The 16,063-nt window shown below is 38.1% G+C and overlaps 2 protein-coding genes across 2 annotated transcripts in view; one reads left to right on the plus strand and one right to left on the minus strand.

Moving 5' to 3' along the window:
- Nucleotides 1-384: 384 nt before the first annotated feature.
- On the minus strand, nt 385-5,770 carry LOC146469611 (protein kish-B-like). Its single transcript, XM_085123257.1, has 3 exons — nt 5,627-5,770; nt 2,229-2,360; nt 385-1,864 (listed from the first exon to the last, which is right to left on the minus strand). The coding sequence occupies exons 1-3, from the start codon at nt 5,631-5,633 to the stop codon at nt 1,782-1,784; spliced, it is 222 nt and encodes a 73-aa protein (XP_084979383.1). The 5' UTR covers nt 5,634-5,770; the 3' UTR covers nt 385-1,781.
- A 275-nt stretch (nt 5,771-6,045) lies between these two features.
- LOC146469612 (interferon-related developmental regulator 1-like) overlaps nt 6,046-16,063 on the plus strand; it is a 10,825-nt gene continuing 807 nt past the window's right edge. Inside the window, exons 1-9 of the mRNA XM_085123256.1 lie at nt 6,046-6,317; nt 6,598-6,693; nt 6,812-6,902; nt 9,038-9,118; nt 11,927-11,970; nt 12,864-13,021; nt 13,856-13,906; nt 14,587-14,741; nt 15,234-15,477. Of these exons, the coding sequence (XP_084979382.1) occupies nt 6,254-6,317; nt 6,598-6,693; nt 6,812-6,902; nt 9,038-9,118; nt 11,927-11,970; nt 12,864-13,021; nt 13,856-13,906; nt 14,587-14,741; nt 15,234-15,477 (984 nt within the window). The 5' untranslated portion in view covers nt 6,046-6,253. The remainder of the gene's footprint in view (nt 6,318-6,597; nt 6,694-6,811; nt 6,903-9,037; nt 9,119-11,926; nt 11,971-12,863; nt 13,022-13,855; nt 13,907-14,586; nt 14,742-15,233; nt 15,478-16,063) is intronic.

Below are 16,063 nucleotides of genomic sequence, written 5' to 3' on the forward strand. Positions count from 1 at the left end.
CTTTTTTGGCACATTGTTTTTTAACTTCCAAAAATTCTGGGGGGGCTCAAGCCCCCCCCCCCCCCCTACCCCTCCCCCTGCTACGGGCCTGAAAAGGGTGAGGATTTGGACCTCGCAGTAGTGCCCCCCTGTATAAAACCACTGTAATTGGCTAACCACTGTTGTGGTATCCCTGCCTAATTTAGCATTTATTATTCCTTGTTTCGGCTTATACTTATTCCTTTATTTTTCTGCATCATGTAATAGGCGAAGCTAATAAAATAAAATAAAACTTTCTTGAGTAAACTAATGTTGAACTTAAAAAAAAAACAAAAAAAAAAAACACTGCTTAAAACCCTAATTATGTCTCACAAAGTAGAATCTAAACCAGCAATAAACTGTACCTGAAACTCTCACAAATTTTATTACTGACAGTAATACGCTAAGATTATTTATGTACCACAGTCAGTTCTGGCAGAATCCCCCACCTCCCCCAACAGCAAATCCATGGGCATGAATATCTTTTGATTGGTAAATGCTCTGGGAAGAGCTGATCAAATGACCCATGGTACAGTAAAAAAGATGTCAAATCTTTCAACAATGGGCTCACTCACACACCTCACAACAAACTAACGTACAACGAAGTGCTAATATTATTGTCAACATTCGTCTTGAGGCCTGATTCTTTCTAAACATGAATCTGGGATCAAATCTCTTTATGAACTCCATCCAGTAGCTTGGTGACTTTTCTCCTCTTTCTTAAGAAATTTAATTGTTACTGGTGTAAAATCACACACATGTAAAAATCACAACACCATAAAATGTGTGAGGTAGATAACTAGCTTGACCTCCACACAAGACAAGGTGAGAAAATGCCCCTGGGGTGGGGGATAGGAGTGGGTGGGCTCTGCTGTGATTGACTGACATAATACAATTTAAATAAACAATAATATACAAGTTATATAGCTTAATTGCCTAAATGTTTGATTTAACATGCATGTAGGCTACTGCAGTATGTATACAATAAAACCTCTAAATTTAATAACTGGAATGAATCTCTGTACTGACTTGAAATACAGCAAAAAATAATCTGAAAATTAACCCGACCCATGTGTGTGAGAAAAGACTAGACTGCATCAAAACTCATGATAAGCAGGCACATTCATTGTTTTAATTAAAAAAATTATTCACCAGTAGCAACTTTCAGACTTCCCAGACATTTTAGTCCTACAATTCTCAACAGATAACTAAAGCATCTCACCCTAACCATGCTGTTAACTTAAAAGGCTGGATTTAAAAAACCTGGTTGAATTCAATTTTATAACAATTTCCCAGTTTGAAGTGATGTGGTAACCATATTAAAGTAAAATAAAAGACCCCAACTAACAATCATGCACTCAAACATGATAGTTTCTGCAACACCATGCAATGTCTATTAACATGCCAGATATTAATATGGCCTTCATCTCCACTGCAAGAAGAATTCTTTACCCTCCCCTCCCTCTGCTTACTGGATCCAAGGTAGCTTACACACTATTTACACATGACTAAAGGTTCTTTAGTTCTACATCTATTTTATTCAAAGGCCTTGACTTTAAATAACCTTAAAACTATTGTCTGTTAAGTATAAGACTTTTAGAATACAATTCCAGATCAAGCCTTTCATTAAGCAAAGCCACGACAACTTGTCCCACTTGACAAAAGGATGCAATTTGTTACTATGCTCCACACAGTGATTCCATGGAAATGTGATCTAGTCCTTGATGTACAGCTAACTAGCCATGTAGTCTTGTTAAATTCCATTATTTTAGGATGAGAACATACAATGCCATTAAAAGACAAGATAGAGCCACTGCCCAGTGTAGACGAATTCCAATCACAGCAGCTGAGGGCAAAGAAAACAATTTATAAAAACGGTTACTGAACATCCTCGATACCAACACTGTTTGATGGGTAAACTGGGAAGAAATGGTAGGGAATTGTGATCAAAGTGGAGAGGATTATCATTCTGCATCAACGGCAATTTATTGATGATTTGAAAAGAACAAGATAACATGGTGCTTGTAAGACAAGCTTATGTGATGTAATTTCTGTATGGCTTGCATAAATTTAATCTGACTCTCTGTAGATGTGTCAAATCTGAGTAACAAATAATAACAAGAACAACCTACAATTTGACATAACACGATTTCACACATGGCTTTTGAAATATCCGTAAAATAAAAAAAGTAATTATCATAGCAAGTTACCTTTATAAAACACTCCAAAGAAACCCTTCTTTTCTGATAGAAAAAACGACTTTAATCTCGGCACTTTTGTTATGTAGGCACAAGTGCAGACCACCAACAGGGCTACAACCAACAGACCATCAAGAGAGTACACTGTCAAAGAAAACAGAAACAAAACTACTGTCAGTATGGCAGTACTGGTCTTTTTTCTCTCAAAGGCAAACTTCAAAACACTCAGCTCACAAAGGCTCAAACCCAAAAAGTCACACATCGACCGCATGGCCTCGGTTGACAAACAAATGACACATCAACAAAAATATAAGCTTAATAAATCTTCGCTCCCATCGGTTATTATTAAATACACTGCTTGTCTGTGATTGCGAAGTTTTCTGAAATTACAAAAATGGCACAATGTTCCAATGTTTTTTTTATGGTTGGCTAACTGGGTAAAAAAGTTTGTTGGGGGGTCATGGTAAGGCACGTCGTACTGTAACATTTTGGAGACTTGATAAACAACACAACAATCACTTCAAATGGAAACCACTGAAATCTCTGAAGTGTTGCTGTAAAAAACTTGACTGTAATTATATTTTCTGGCTGTGTAAAGAGACTGGTAGTGGTCTTTTATAGAGTCCTAAAGTGATGAATTCACAAAAACTAAATTTTTGAAATTATGGGATTTTGGGCAGGTAGACATTTGTCATCATGATGCTCTTTCAGAAAAATTAACCAAATCTCATAATTTCAAAAATGCAATGTAGTGATGCCAAACTTAAGTACTCTCATGGAAGCTACATGTAACAATATGAATTGTGGTCACCTCGCCACCAGGGAGTCTCGCCATCAACCAACTCGCCACCACAAAACGACCTCGCCACCAACAAATTCATCACCACTCGCCACCAACCACCAACGAGGAGATAAAATAGAATAAATAAGTCAAGGATAATTAGCTGTTTGGGTGACTATTCCATCAATTTGCTTGTCTGTATGCAAATTATGACCTTCAGCGAAATACTAGTGTTATACTTAACAATTAGACCGCGAGCTCGAGGTTTCTATCGGCTGATAGTTGGCGAGGGGCAAAGCCCCAAGCTAACTATCAAAGGCGATAGAAACCGAGAGCAAGCCGTCTAATTGTTTAAGCATACCTCAGTGATCGATCTATGAAGCAAAAAATCTTTTTATTTCATAAATTTTGATATATTTGAGCAATGATGCATGCTAAATCACGTGCACTCTGACAAACTGCCGTCTATCGATCGATAGACAGCACCTGCGTAGCCAATCAGATTGCGCGTTACGCGATAGTCGGTCACTGAGGTATGCTAATTTCTATTATTCCATAGATTGCAACCATCTTATTGTTGTTGCTGTTTAGAACAAGATGGGTTATACAAAGTCCAACACTACATTACAACACAACACGAGTCCACGTCACGCTCAGTATGTGGGTTATTCAACAAAATAAAGTAAAACAAATTTCCATAGCTTCGTGTTGTGGTTTAGCGTTAGATTAATTAAGTGCATCGTTGGTGGCGAGAAGACTTCGCTTGGTGGCGAGTTCGTTGGTGGCAAGACTCCCTGATGGCAAGGTGACCAGATACCAACAATACCCAGCCGGCACGTGCTAAATATTATTAATATAAGCTTAATAGAATCACGAAATTGCTAGACACAAGACTTGAGTTTTGTACTTGCTGGCATTCTCTGTTACGGAAAGCCCATCCTTGATTACACCCAGGGCAGATAGCTAGCTACCCTGGGGATTAGGAAAAAGTCAAAATGGGCAGGAGAAAATTATTTTTACTTTGTTGAATGTTTCCCTGTCTGTTTCGACTTTACCTGGGTCCCTGAGGATGATGAAAGCCCAATCTTTTGGTCATAAGAATAAATGTTTCAATTTCTAGATCAATAAGCAAAAATGAATGTTCCAAACCTCTTTCCCTCACCACAATTTAACACCTCCCTTACAATGCCACTTCAAGGCACAACCTTTGTGATTATAATTCTGTACTGTTGGACTGTTTTTGAGGTCTAGTTTTAGCCCACACCAGGAATTTTTCGGCCTAAAAATTTGGCCTCATTTGTTCCTTCCTATTATTAATATACCTGAGTAACCCCTCCCCTCGGTATCTACCCCTTTGTTATTTTTTTCCCTTGACGGCCATCAAGGCTCCTATACCTGCCAATTCTCGTGCATTATAAAACTTATACAAGGATTCTCATGTCTGCAGACTGAAAAGAAATGATCTTATGGATACAGGCCAACTTCTTACATTCTACTCCGAAAAATGAATTACTACAGTCAAACCGTGAGGTCAAGTCAAGTTCTTTCCCGTTGATATTTATGGCCCAAATGTGAAGCGCACAGGCCACAAATCAACTGGAAAAAACTAGGATCCGTAACTTACAGTACCGACTGAGAAAACGAGGTAAGTAAGATATTTCTTATATCTCTAAGGTTTATTGGGCATGTGGAAAAGGAACAACTTTCAAATTTAGCAGGCCGTACAGTGAAATACAGCCTACAAAATTGACCAATCACACCGCGTGTACTAACTGAGAATAAATAATAAATAAAAGCTGCTGTTATATACCTAGACTTTCACTCAACAAAACAAGTACTGTGATTGGTTGATTCTTGGTCACATTCCCCTGATCAAATACAAATGTATCCTGACCGGGATACAATTCCCCAGTTGTTGCCCTCTCAGTTGTTTGTTTTGATGTGATTGTTCAAGGGAAAGTCCTGCTAAATATATAACAAAGCACTTAATGTATGGTCTCTCAGGAAACTAGTTAGTTTTGTTTTCCCTCGAGTCAGGACTCTCGGGAAAACAAAGCTATCTGTTTCCATGTAAATAGAAAAAAAGCACAAATAAACATTATAAACATAACATTTCCCTCAGAACCATACATTAAGTGTATAAAATTATCATAAAACCAGTCTGAATTTTCAGTGACTCTACCCAGTAACCCAGATGCTCATATTTGAAGAGGAAGAAAATCATTTTACAGATAATGATATTATTCTGTAATTGGTACTAATGAAAAAAATCAAGGAACTCACATATATACTGTAATCACAACAAACACAGTGTAAACATAACTAGGAAATAAGCTTATTTGCATTTGAACTAATTGAAGATATAAACTATACAGATCTATCTATTGACAGAAAATACCTGGAAAACCTGCTTTGATCTCATGCAAGTTGAGAGACAGATCACTAAAAACGGACAAACTTCAAATTCCGATAAAAAGAAGACGTTTATGAAATGTGAATTTCCATATCTCAAGTGCCACGTACCAAATCCTATCATGGCGGCCCATAAGACTGTTTATAATGCTTAAAACCTTCTGACTAATGCGGAATAACTGATTGCAATCAAACGTACATTTATTTAAGCTCTTACCGTTCATTTTAAGTCAACATAATCGCCCCAGATGAAGGGGGCAAGCTAATTTTTCCAGTGCGTTCTGTGCGATAAGTTCTTCGCTTTCAATCAAATCTTTTTTCGTCAACCACCCAAACCGCGTGGTACTGGGGCGAAAAACCGCAATGATGAAGGCCATTTATTTTTACCTTGGGGTACCCCGTGAGTATAGGAGATGTTGTCCTGTTTTTCCTTTCGCGAGGCAAGGCAAGACTATATTACTTGAATTATTTATTTTTTTTGTTCAGTAAAATTTACATGTAAAAGAAATACGCTTTTATTGATAAAAAATGATAGCATTTCTGCTGTCGAAGGGTGAAAGGAATACTCCACTCTCCGTCCCCTCCCTGAGGATATCATAGAGGCTTGCCATCGATCACGTTTTCTTCTCGATCTTTACGTCATCGCCGGCATTTCTTCTTCCCACTTGTTGGGTAAAGGTGTACGAGATTCTTCTCCCAATGAATTTTCGGAGGTTTCAACCTAAAAACACCTCTAGCTATTGTTTCATCGCCAGAAAAAGAAGAAGTATACGAAAGAAAACGTTTTGTGTCTTGAAATAACACACTAGGAACAAGTTTTATCGTTTGATTCTTGAAAACAACCATGCCTAAGGGAGACTCGAAGGGCAAAACGAGAGGGAAACGCGGCCAACAACCTCGAAAGAAAGGTAATCTTGGCGGTTTTTATGTCTGTTTCAAACACTGATTCTCATGTTAGTGCCCTAAGAATATTTACTGAAAGTTTGGCAAGAATCGTAGGTAAGGAAGTTGCTTTTCTGTGCCCGTTTTTTTTTTTTTTTGTATTTTTGTGCACAGAATGGTGGTGTTGATTTCTGTGTACAATGGTTACGCGCCATTCTCTATTCATTCATCCAGTTGGTTTTCCGTCGCTTTTGTGTGATCTTCGCCAATTTAATCTTTTGCTCCGTGTATTTACTTCGTTTTCAGGTCGAAGAGGAGACGAGGAAAGCGGTGATGAGGAGATGGAAACACAAAGTGTAGCTAGCTATTCATCGACACCAGGAACCCATAGTGGAGACGAAGGTAGGAAGGGTTTGTCTGCTGTCGACACGTGATAAGTTTAAGCTTCCAAGAAACCCATTTAAATTATAGTTAGTTTTTCCTACAGCGTCTTTTTTATTTCGTTTTGTTTTTTTAACAGCTGATGGCATCGATGAAGGAGTAGAGGAAGACATTGAAGACGATTTTGAGCAGGTTTTAGCAGAAAACATCGACGGAGCGACACAAAAAAGGTAATCGAACGAGACTGGTATATTTCATCCGCTCGATTCCTTTCTCTTCGAACTCTCGGTTCACTTGATCGAAGGGCCAAGTAAAGTCACAGTCTTGGTTTTCTTATTGCTTTTAACATTTTTCTGTTTTCAATTAACGTTTTTGTTTACGGTTATCGGACTTCGGAGCGCATATTACACGTGATAATGTTGTTGTAGAGTGTTACACTGTTGCGCCTCGCTCGTAGATATAACAACAACAGCAACAACAATAAAAAATATTTTGCTTTCTACCCAAGAAATGAAAACAATTTCGATTATACTTCTTTTACTTTAATGGTCACTGGAAGTGTTCTTTGTCATTTTCGAAAGTTACAGGCTAAAAACTGGATCACCTCTTCTTATTTTTCTTGTGCATTTCGATAATAACATTGCATCACAGTTCGATATTGCATGAAAATAATAGCTGAACCGTTGAATAAACTATTTTTAGTTTGCACTGTCAAGGTCGCAACAATTAGCTTAGCTCAGCAGTATTGATGCCTCTGATTGTTTTGTAAACAGAATCATCATTTTCTAGAGTAATTTACATCATATCAGAAAATAGACGCCGGTAGAGTGGGCAAGGGAATTTCCCTGAAACAAATATACTGCATTGTAAAATTCCGCAGCTCAGTGTCATGGTCCATTACATTTGTACACATTGATTGAGAGAGACACAAATTTGTACACATGGATTTACATAGGCAAAAATCATTATGAGGGAAAGTTGCTTTCATAAGAACTAAATGATGCCTGTATATAACCAGGCAATTTTAATCCTGTGTGATGTGGTAAACACTATCTAGCGCAAAGTTCCTCTAAGAGTGCACTATTTATGCAGTCCTGCAGCCAGTTTGCTAGGAATAACACCATTTTTTTATCAATTTGTTTAGTCTCACAAGAAAGACTCTAAATCTCATGGTGTATTGAAAAGTGTTTGAAATAAATTTTATCCTCAAGCTTACCTTCAGTCCGATTACCAATTCCAAATGAGAAATGCAAAGAGTTAATTTCTCAGGAGTCGTCACTTAGTGTCAAGCTTTTTCACCCAACAGAGATTCTGAATTATAATGATAAACACCTGGACCAAGTTTTTGTCTTCAGGTGTCAGCTTGGGGAACATAAGGGTGGTAGTGCTCAATTCATTGAAGTCAGCTCAGAATACGGTAGTTTGTAACCATACTATCAAACCGCAGCCAGTCAGCAGAACTGTCTGCTGTAGCATCATTACTAGGTTCACTGTCTTTGTACCCCAACCAAAATGTGATTAGCGGAAGGCCATCATTTCTACTCTAACCTTGATCTGATATAGACCAATGATGCCAATATTAGCAAATTTACACGACAGGATGGCAGAGAAAAGAGGACAGTAAAATGTCCTTACTGTGATCAGTGTTACACCGAATCCCTCATGCATTTTAAAGCAACCCGTTTTAATTGCCTTCCCCTGATTGTGTTTACTGTTTTTAACAACCAGAAGCCCGTGATTTAAATGGACAAATGTGCATGAAATAAGTAGAAATAAATAATAAATAAAAATAAATAAATAAATGGCGGTCTTTTTGTTAAAGGATATTTTTTACTGTCCTGTTGCCTAAGCTCTCTATTGTTATGTTCCTTAAGGTCAGAGGATTTGTGATTTGAGTTCTAGTTCCAGATATCTTGTCTTGTATCTTATTCCATGTTATCTTTCCAAAGCAAGCATACATGTTGTGGTTTAAAATTTTTCAAACCTGTTAAATTTTTATTTTCCTTTGTGCAGTATTCATCTCCATAATCTGAGACAAAGGATAATAAAAATCAAACCGGTTTGAAAATTTAAAAACCAAAAAAAAAAATTGGAACCATGTCATAAATATGTACGGATTTTTACCTAGAAACTGTTGGAACACCTGTTAAAATACTAGCTTGCAGTTGTAATGAACCAGCATCTAATCTGCAATGGAGTAGAAATACCTTTAGACAGTTTGTCAGTCACTTACACTGTAAGCATCAGAGATCTGTCAGTACCTTCTCAGAGAGGTTATAGGCTCACAGACACTTTGCACCTAAGCTACACAAGTTAAGGCATTTAGGTCGCTGTTTAATTAAACATATCCTTATTTTTATTGCAGTGCCCATGGCAGGCAATGTGCGTTGTTTGCCATCCAGAAAGCTTTAAAGTCCAGAATTATCAATGGATTTCTTTCTGACAGGTAACATTGAAATAGCACACAGGGCTGTCATATTTGAGATTTGGGTCACACTTTACAACAACAGCAAAAATCACCTGTGACATTAGTTCTGTCCCATTAAGCTAAATGATAGGGCATGTAGTAGGTAAAGTTGGGTCTAAGACAGCCTCTATTCATGACAAAATGACTAATCCTAATTTCACAACAACAAATCTAAATAGGAAAATAAAACTAATAACACTTCACATTAATAACAGAACTGAAAGCAAAACACATGTGCTAGTGAATTAAACAGGAAACATATACATGGCTATTCAAAAACGAAAATGAATACAAGATGCCAAAAGAAGTACTAGGGAGGGTAGGGTGGTAAAAGTGCCAAAGTCCTATTGTGTTGTGCCAGCTACATGTAGCTACTGCAATTGCAAGTGAATGGATAGCTACAGTTCACACTCTCTCTGTAAATACATGCAACTCAATGCACTTTTACTGGCTCTCAAGAATGGGCTAAAAAAAAACTTTGCCATGTGTGTGTCAATGCAGTACTTTAACAAATACTTCATAATTGAAGGTCTGAGAGCATAACCGACTTATGTCGAATTTTAGCGCGGCTTTCGATTTCGCACGGATTTGTCCGAATTTTGGCTCTCCCTGGTTTTGAAAACATTTCGCAGTTTTACAATCGTGGACAAAACTCCTTGAGAAAACCAAACACAAACAGAACAAAAACCACTTGCTTACTTCTCCCTCCCACCCCCTCCCCCTATGCAATGACAACCAAACACAGACAGCCAAAAAACCACTCACTTGTAAACTGTTTCTCCCTTCATAATTCTACCACAGTCACTTCTCCTTCCCCCCCTCCCCCTTATGCAATGTTGATGTGGGAAGTGATGCTTGCCAAGAAACTGTTCGTGACCCAAAAGACAACATTGAGTCAGGGGGAGGGGGAGGGGGACTTGGTAGTTTGCTTGTCTGTAAGTGAACGCGCTTGGAAGGCAAATGTTTTTTATAGGTTTTGCCCACATCAGACTCATTTTCCAAATTATCGGTAGCCTAAAAGTGTCCACTGTCCACGAGCCATGTTTAGTCGCACCAGTTGTTGTTTCTATAAGTAACGTTTGTGATGATATCATGGTTTGCTTTTGCGGGTTGTAACAAGCCCAAAATAGATCAAGGCAGTCGGGATAAACAACTTGCGTATCATACTGACTAGTTGGTTTCGCTTTTGTTTGGTGAAGTTTGTAAACACCCGACATCAATGGATCTTTGAAAAGTTATGAAATTAACGAATGCAGTTCACAGGAACTGGTCGAAATGTTGTCCAAAGAATCCCTCCTTGGTAGTGATGACTGTGCCGTAGCGAATTTTTCAATTGTGCAAGGTGTTTTGCACGCCTTAGTTGTGGTTTGCCAGGCTTGAAATTCGGTATGTAACGATTAACTTTACAATTTCAAGGCAATGATTTAATAAAAGTACGATTAACATAGATTTTCAACGGTTAACACCGACTGTTCGTGAAAAGAATAGATAGTCAGTACCTTTTAATAGAACTGCCGTTAATCGTTGTTAATCGTTGTTAATTGTTGAAATGGCTACATGTCTTCCTGTTAATCGTGTAGAATACTAGTATTTTGCGGTATCAAGAGTGATATGTCGACAAACGGGTCAAAGCTGGATTTTATGCCAGGAAATGGACACATTTTCTCTTGGAGAATGTAACTGTTTACATTTCTGACATTCCTATCACGCACGTAGTAGTTTGTAACAGAATCAAATAAAAGCGTGACAGCATTCTTTTCCTTGCTCCCGCGAAAAAGACCGCTTTCGTGTGCCGTGTTTCAAAGACAACGAGTGTATATTGAATACAAGTATTTAATCCTCTGTGCATTGTCCTTTTGGTCATCCAGTGTCTATAATGTTAATGATATATCTTTACAAGATGGTAAAATTTCTCAATGGCATTAATACGAAACACAAATCGGCGTGAAAAAAAATTACTGGACAATGGTTTTCAATCGAATTTGTAGTTCACATGCAAAAGTTTGGGCAAATCCGCGCTACATCGAAAAACGGGCTGAAATTCGACATAGGTCGGTTATGCTCCCAGCCCTTCAATTATTATATGAAGTATTTGTACAAATTGAACAACATAAGTATGTGCTACATGAAGTGACTCCAGACTGCCTGAAACCTAAAGCACTGGTGCCCCTCTCCTCATTCCTTTTTTCATGGTTGTTAAGGGGTCATAACAATAGCCCTGGTATGCAAAAATTGACAAATGAATGTAAAATTTTGAAAAGTCAGAGCTGTCATTAAGGGCCGTAACCCGTAACACCTGTTACGGCTGAATAACCTTCAAAGAACCTTGATGTTACGGCTGATCTTGATGGTTAAAGGGTCATTTTACTCAGAAATTAAGAAGATTGTTACGGGTGAGAAGCTTAATGCCACATGTGACTAAAAACTTAATGACAGCCCTGAAAGTGACAAAAATATGCAGTTACTGCAGTAGCAAATCAGTGAAATGAAACTCACTGAATTTGAACTTGGATTTTGGTATGATTTGCCTATTGGGATTACAAAGTGACGGCAAACTCCTTATAGGTTTTTTCTGTAAGAATCCTGTTATTCTGGCATCTTTATCAGGGTATCTGTTGACAATGTGCAGTACATGCAAATCATGTTGTCTCTTGTCAGATGCTAACATAGATACATTTTGCCATGCACAAACTGTGTTCTTTGAAACAAATGTAATATGTTATATATGTGTAGTATGTGACATCTTTTTTGTCCCTTTTTGTTTATGAATTTTCTTTATCCTTTCAGAAAGGACACCATAGTCGACTGTATTGAGAGATGTGTGAAAAGAGGCAAGTTCTTAAGCCGCTGTTACACGTTGAAACTTTTAGCTGAAACTTGTGTGCAACGGCAAACGAGACCAGTTTCACGAAGTGGTGTTACACGGTGAAACTCTTGTTTTTTCACCACAGCGACCGTTGCGAGCCGTTGCAGAAGTAGAAAGCGGTTCTACTTTTCGTGAAACTTGTCTCGCAGCGGAAGTTCGAAAAGTTTTACGAAACAGACCATGTTGCACGGCGCAATGCCTGCTGAAACTTGTTTCGTAGCGCCGTTGCACACAAGTTTCAGCTAAAAGTTTCAAAGTGTAACGGCGGCTTTACTATTGATACTTCAGTCATGTTGCTTACTGATTGGTTGGTTTGGGTTCAAGGGTGTTGTTCAGGCAGTTGGTATCTCTGACTTTCAATTGATAAGTGGTCCACGTCTAATCGTTGCACTCTGTTGTTTCCTCAGGCAAATTCCTAACAGATGAATTGTTTCATTAGTACTCTGAGATTTTGCCTTGTCTGATATTGAAATTTGTCTTGGAACAAAATTTAGATGCTACATGTATACCAGTCAAACAACCATGTACCACTTGTTACAGTATGTGGATGGTACATGTCTGCACTGGGCATAACCAAGCAATATGTAGGAGAGGAATGGACTAGCATCCCATCTTGGGGGTAGCAATTCTATGTATAGTGCCAAGTTTCAGTATCTGCAGAGCTAAGTGTCTTCCAAAGAGCACTCTGATATCTTTATTCATTTACTTCTGTGTAGAAAAAAGTTTTTTTTTTTTTGTAAACTGTAACTTTTTGGTTTTAAGTCTTGGTTATGCCTTTTATGTTGGTTAATTGTTGCATGGTCTGTTTGATAAAGCCTAGTAGAGAACAAGTAAATAACGAGTTGTCTTTGTTAATAGGCTCTAAGGAGGATCGAGTGTTGGGGTCATCCATTGCCGTGCTACTGTGTGTTCAGCTTGGAGCAGGATCAGAAAGCGAAGCTGTGTTCAAAACGCTCAAACCTCACTTGATCACTGTCATTCAAGATCAGACAGCGGGATCAGCTGCCAGAGCTAGTGTAAGTATTTGTCAGTAACTTTTAGCGATGTTTCCTTCCTTCCTAGTCACAACTTGAGTATAAAAAATTGTCAAACTCTAGATACATTTAAGCACAAAACAGGTCAAAATCCATACTGTTGGGAGATGGTAGACATAAGAGTAGTCAGCATTGTACAGTGAAGCTTCCTTTCAGTCTTTGCTGCAGCCCATCATGTGCCATCATGATGAAGGCCCTTCTTTTCCCAGGTGGTGTGAAATCTGTGGATTTGTTTTTGGTGTTTCTGTTGCATAAATTGTTTTTACATGGTAGGGTTGCTGGCCTTATGCACAACCCCCAACCCGGAGGAGCAGGGTGTTGTTTTTGTCAAGACCCTCTCCAGCAGGTATCATTAGACCTGCCAGGAACACAGGGCTCTGACTATCACAGCTCTGGAGTCACCAGGACATCCAAGCATATCTGCCATAACAAGGCTCAACATCCAGGAGAACACCATAGAGAAATACACGTTAATTATCTGTATTTTAAACCAGTGCACACAAATGAGGGATAACTACCCACCCTCCTCAAACACATTTCATCAGGTATAATCTATAGCAGAGCTGGAGATTAACTCATCGCTCACTAGTCCAGTGACTTGTAACAGGTCTGATTTTACTAGCAAAAGCACAAAACCTACTAGCGAACACTGCATTTTTACCAGTCTGTCGTTTGGAGGCTAATATAAATCTTAAAATGATTTCAGATCTGTGAAGAATTTGAGTAATGTTAGAAGTAAAATAGCATTGAGTTTTTTGTTTATATAATGTTATAGTATAGGTCTTGTTGTTGATGTAATATTTTGTTTGTTTGTAGTGTGCTACAGCTCTCGCATTGTGCTGTTTCATTGCCAGTGAAGATCATGATGTAAGTCAAACCTGCATTGTTCTGAGTAGGAACTTGTTTGATGCTGTTTAGTTGACACCATTTATACAGTAGTTATTTGTTATGTTGATATACTGTATACATACTGGTACTCTTTTTTTTACTTTCCTTTTGAGGCTCTTCAAAGACAATAAACTAATTGACAGAATACATTTTAGAGGGTAAAATTAATGTGTGAAGCAACAACGACTATGAGACCATACATGTATTACACTGTGCCAAAGCATGTGCTATGAAATTCCTAACTGTGTACAAAAAAACACCAAAAAAACGGAAACTGACTTTACACAAGTTTCCCCAAATGAACTCTTTTTATTACTTGCAATATTGAATCCTACTTTCTTAAAATAAATATTGTTTCATTTGAGTGTTCAAGGTACATGTAGCAAGAGTCTACTGAATACAGGAAACATTTGACTATTTTATTAAAAACAGCTATAATTAGATAATTTTAAACCTAGCCCTGGTTGTTCAAAGAAGCGGTAACTATTAGCTAACCGCATTGGCTGATAATATTTTAATTTATTATATCCCCTTCAAGGTGATTTTGCACAATATTGTTTTTCTTTGTTGTCTGTTGTAACCTAACGTCTGAAGGTGATTTTGGAAATCTTCAATTGTGTGGTCAAGTTCAATTTTCTGGTAACTGGTTCTTTTTCCAGGAACTGTTTGAATGCTCTGCTGTCCTAGAAGCAATATTTGACAACAAGAAGACCGTCAAGGCAGATGAAGTTACACTTTACAACAGCACGCTGTTGGCATGGGCGCTTCTTCTGTCTGTCACACCTGAAAGACAAGCTGTCATTCTCATTAACAAGTGAGTAAAGTCAACTCTTTTATAGAGACATGACCATGTAGTGGTTTGCACTCAGGGCCCAGTTGTTCAAATCATGATTAATTAATCATGGGTTATTATGAGTGGCAACCCTGGCTTTTTTGACAGAAAAATGAAGCATTGACACCACCAAACGCAAAGAATCCCTGGCTACTTTTGTGTTAACTTCTCCACCCACCTTAAAAATAAGAGATAGCATTGAACATACTCCTAGTGGCAACCCTGCAATGGACTACCGTCTCATCCAAGGTGAGGGGTTTGTAAAACTCCTAGTTGCTTCATGCTACAGCAGCTGAAATAAGCTACAGCTGCACAAATGAATACTTCTTGTGTTGATGTGGTGTTGATGCTAAATAGATGACAGAAGGCTGCAAACTACTCTACTTTTCCTTGATTGAGCCTATCAGTTTGTGCTTTTAACTTTGTTAATGTTTATTGTAAACACACTATAACAATCTTGATCTTCATCCCCAGGCATTTAAGGCGAATGATGTTTCTGCTTCAGTCAAATGACCTGGGTGTGCGGATTGCCGCAGGAGAGCTCTTGGCACTTATGTATGAGATGGGACGAAACGTTCAGGAAGACTTTGGCTACCGAGACCGTGATAGTGTCTGTAACCTGATAAGGGAGCTTGCTACAGAAGGCACCAAGCATATTGCAAAGAAAGATCTGCGGCAGCAACGGTCAAGTTTCAGAGACATTTTAAAAACCATTGAGGTATGCATTTACTATTGTGCAGCTTGTTTAGTAACATTTCTCTTGAAACTGGAAATTGGAAATTTAAGACCATAGAAATTTCTTGTAATTTTGTCCCAAATTTTGGGAATAAGAAGGATTGATGTGCTCTGTCACTGCCATCTCATTGTGCACATCTCATGGCTCTTAAAGGGGAAGTATCATGGGGTTTTTGACCTCTTTTGTTAAAAATGGTGAAATAAGACCTTCACTTTGCTACAAAATAATTATAGAACAATGAGAGGAGAAAAATCAACTCAATTCTTGACTGGAACGACTCGTGATTTGTACTAGCGCATTTTAGAAACAAAAATACGAGAACTTGATAAACATTAGCCTAACATTTTTCAAGTTTCAATCCATTCCGACCTACTCTGTCTCTGGCCAGAGGCACTAATCAACAGTTTTCTTGCATTGGGGTGATAATTTATAACAGACCTAGACAACTATTTTCTTGTTTCTGTTGTCAGGCAAACATTTTTGGGTTTTGAAATAACATCAAATTTTCGTGATACTTCCCCTTTAACTTACTCTGTTACTTGTAACTTCCTCATATCAGCCAGGTGCC

This window comes from Pavona decussata, unplaced genomic scaffold, assembly GCF_977016875.1.
Source record: "Pavona decussata unplaced genomic scaffold, jaPavDecu1.1 SCAFFOLD_122, whole genome shotgun sequence".
Classification (NCBI taxonomy): domain Eukaryota; kingdom Metazoa; phylum Cnidaria; class Anthozoa; order Scleractinia; family Agariciidae; genus Pavona; species Pavona decussata.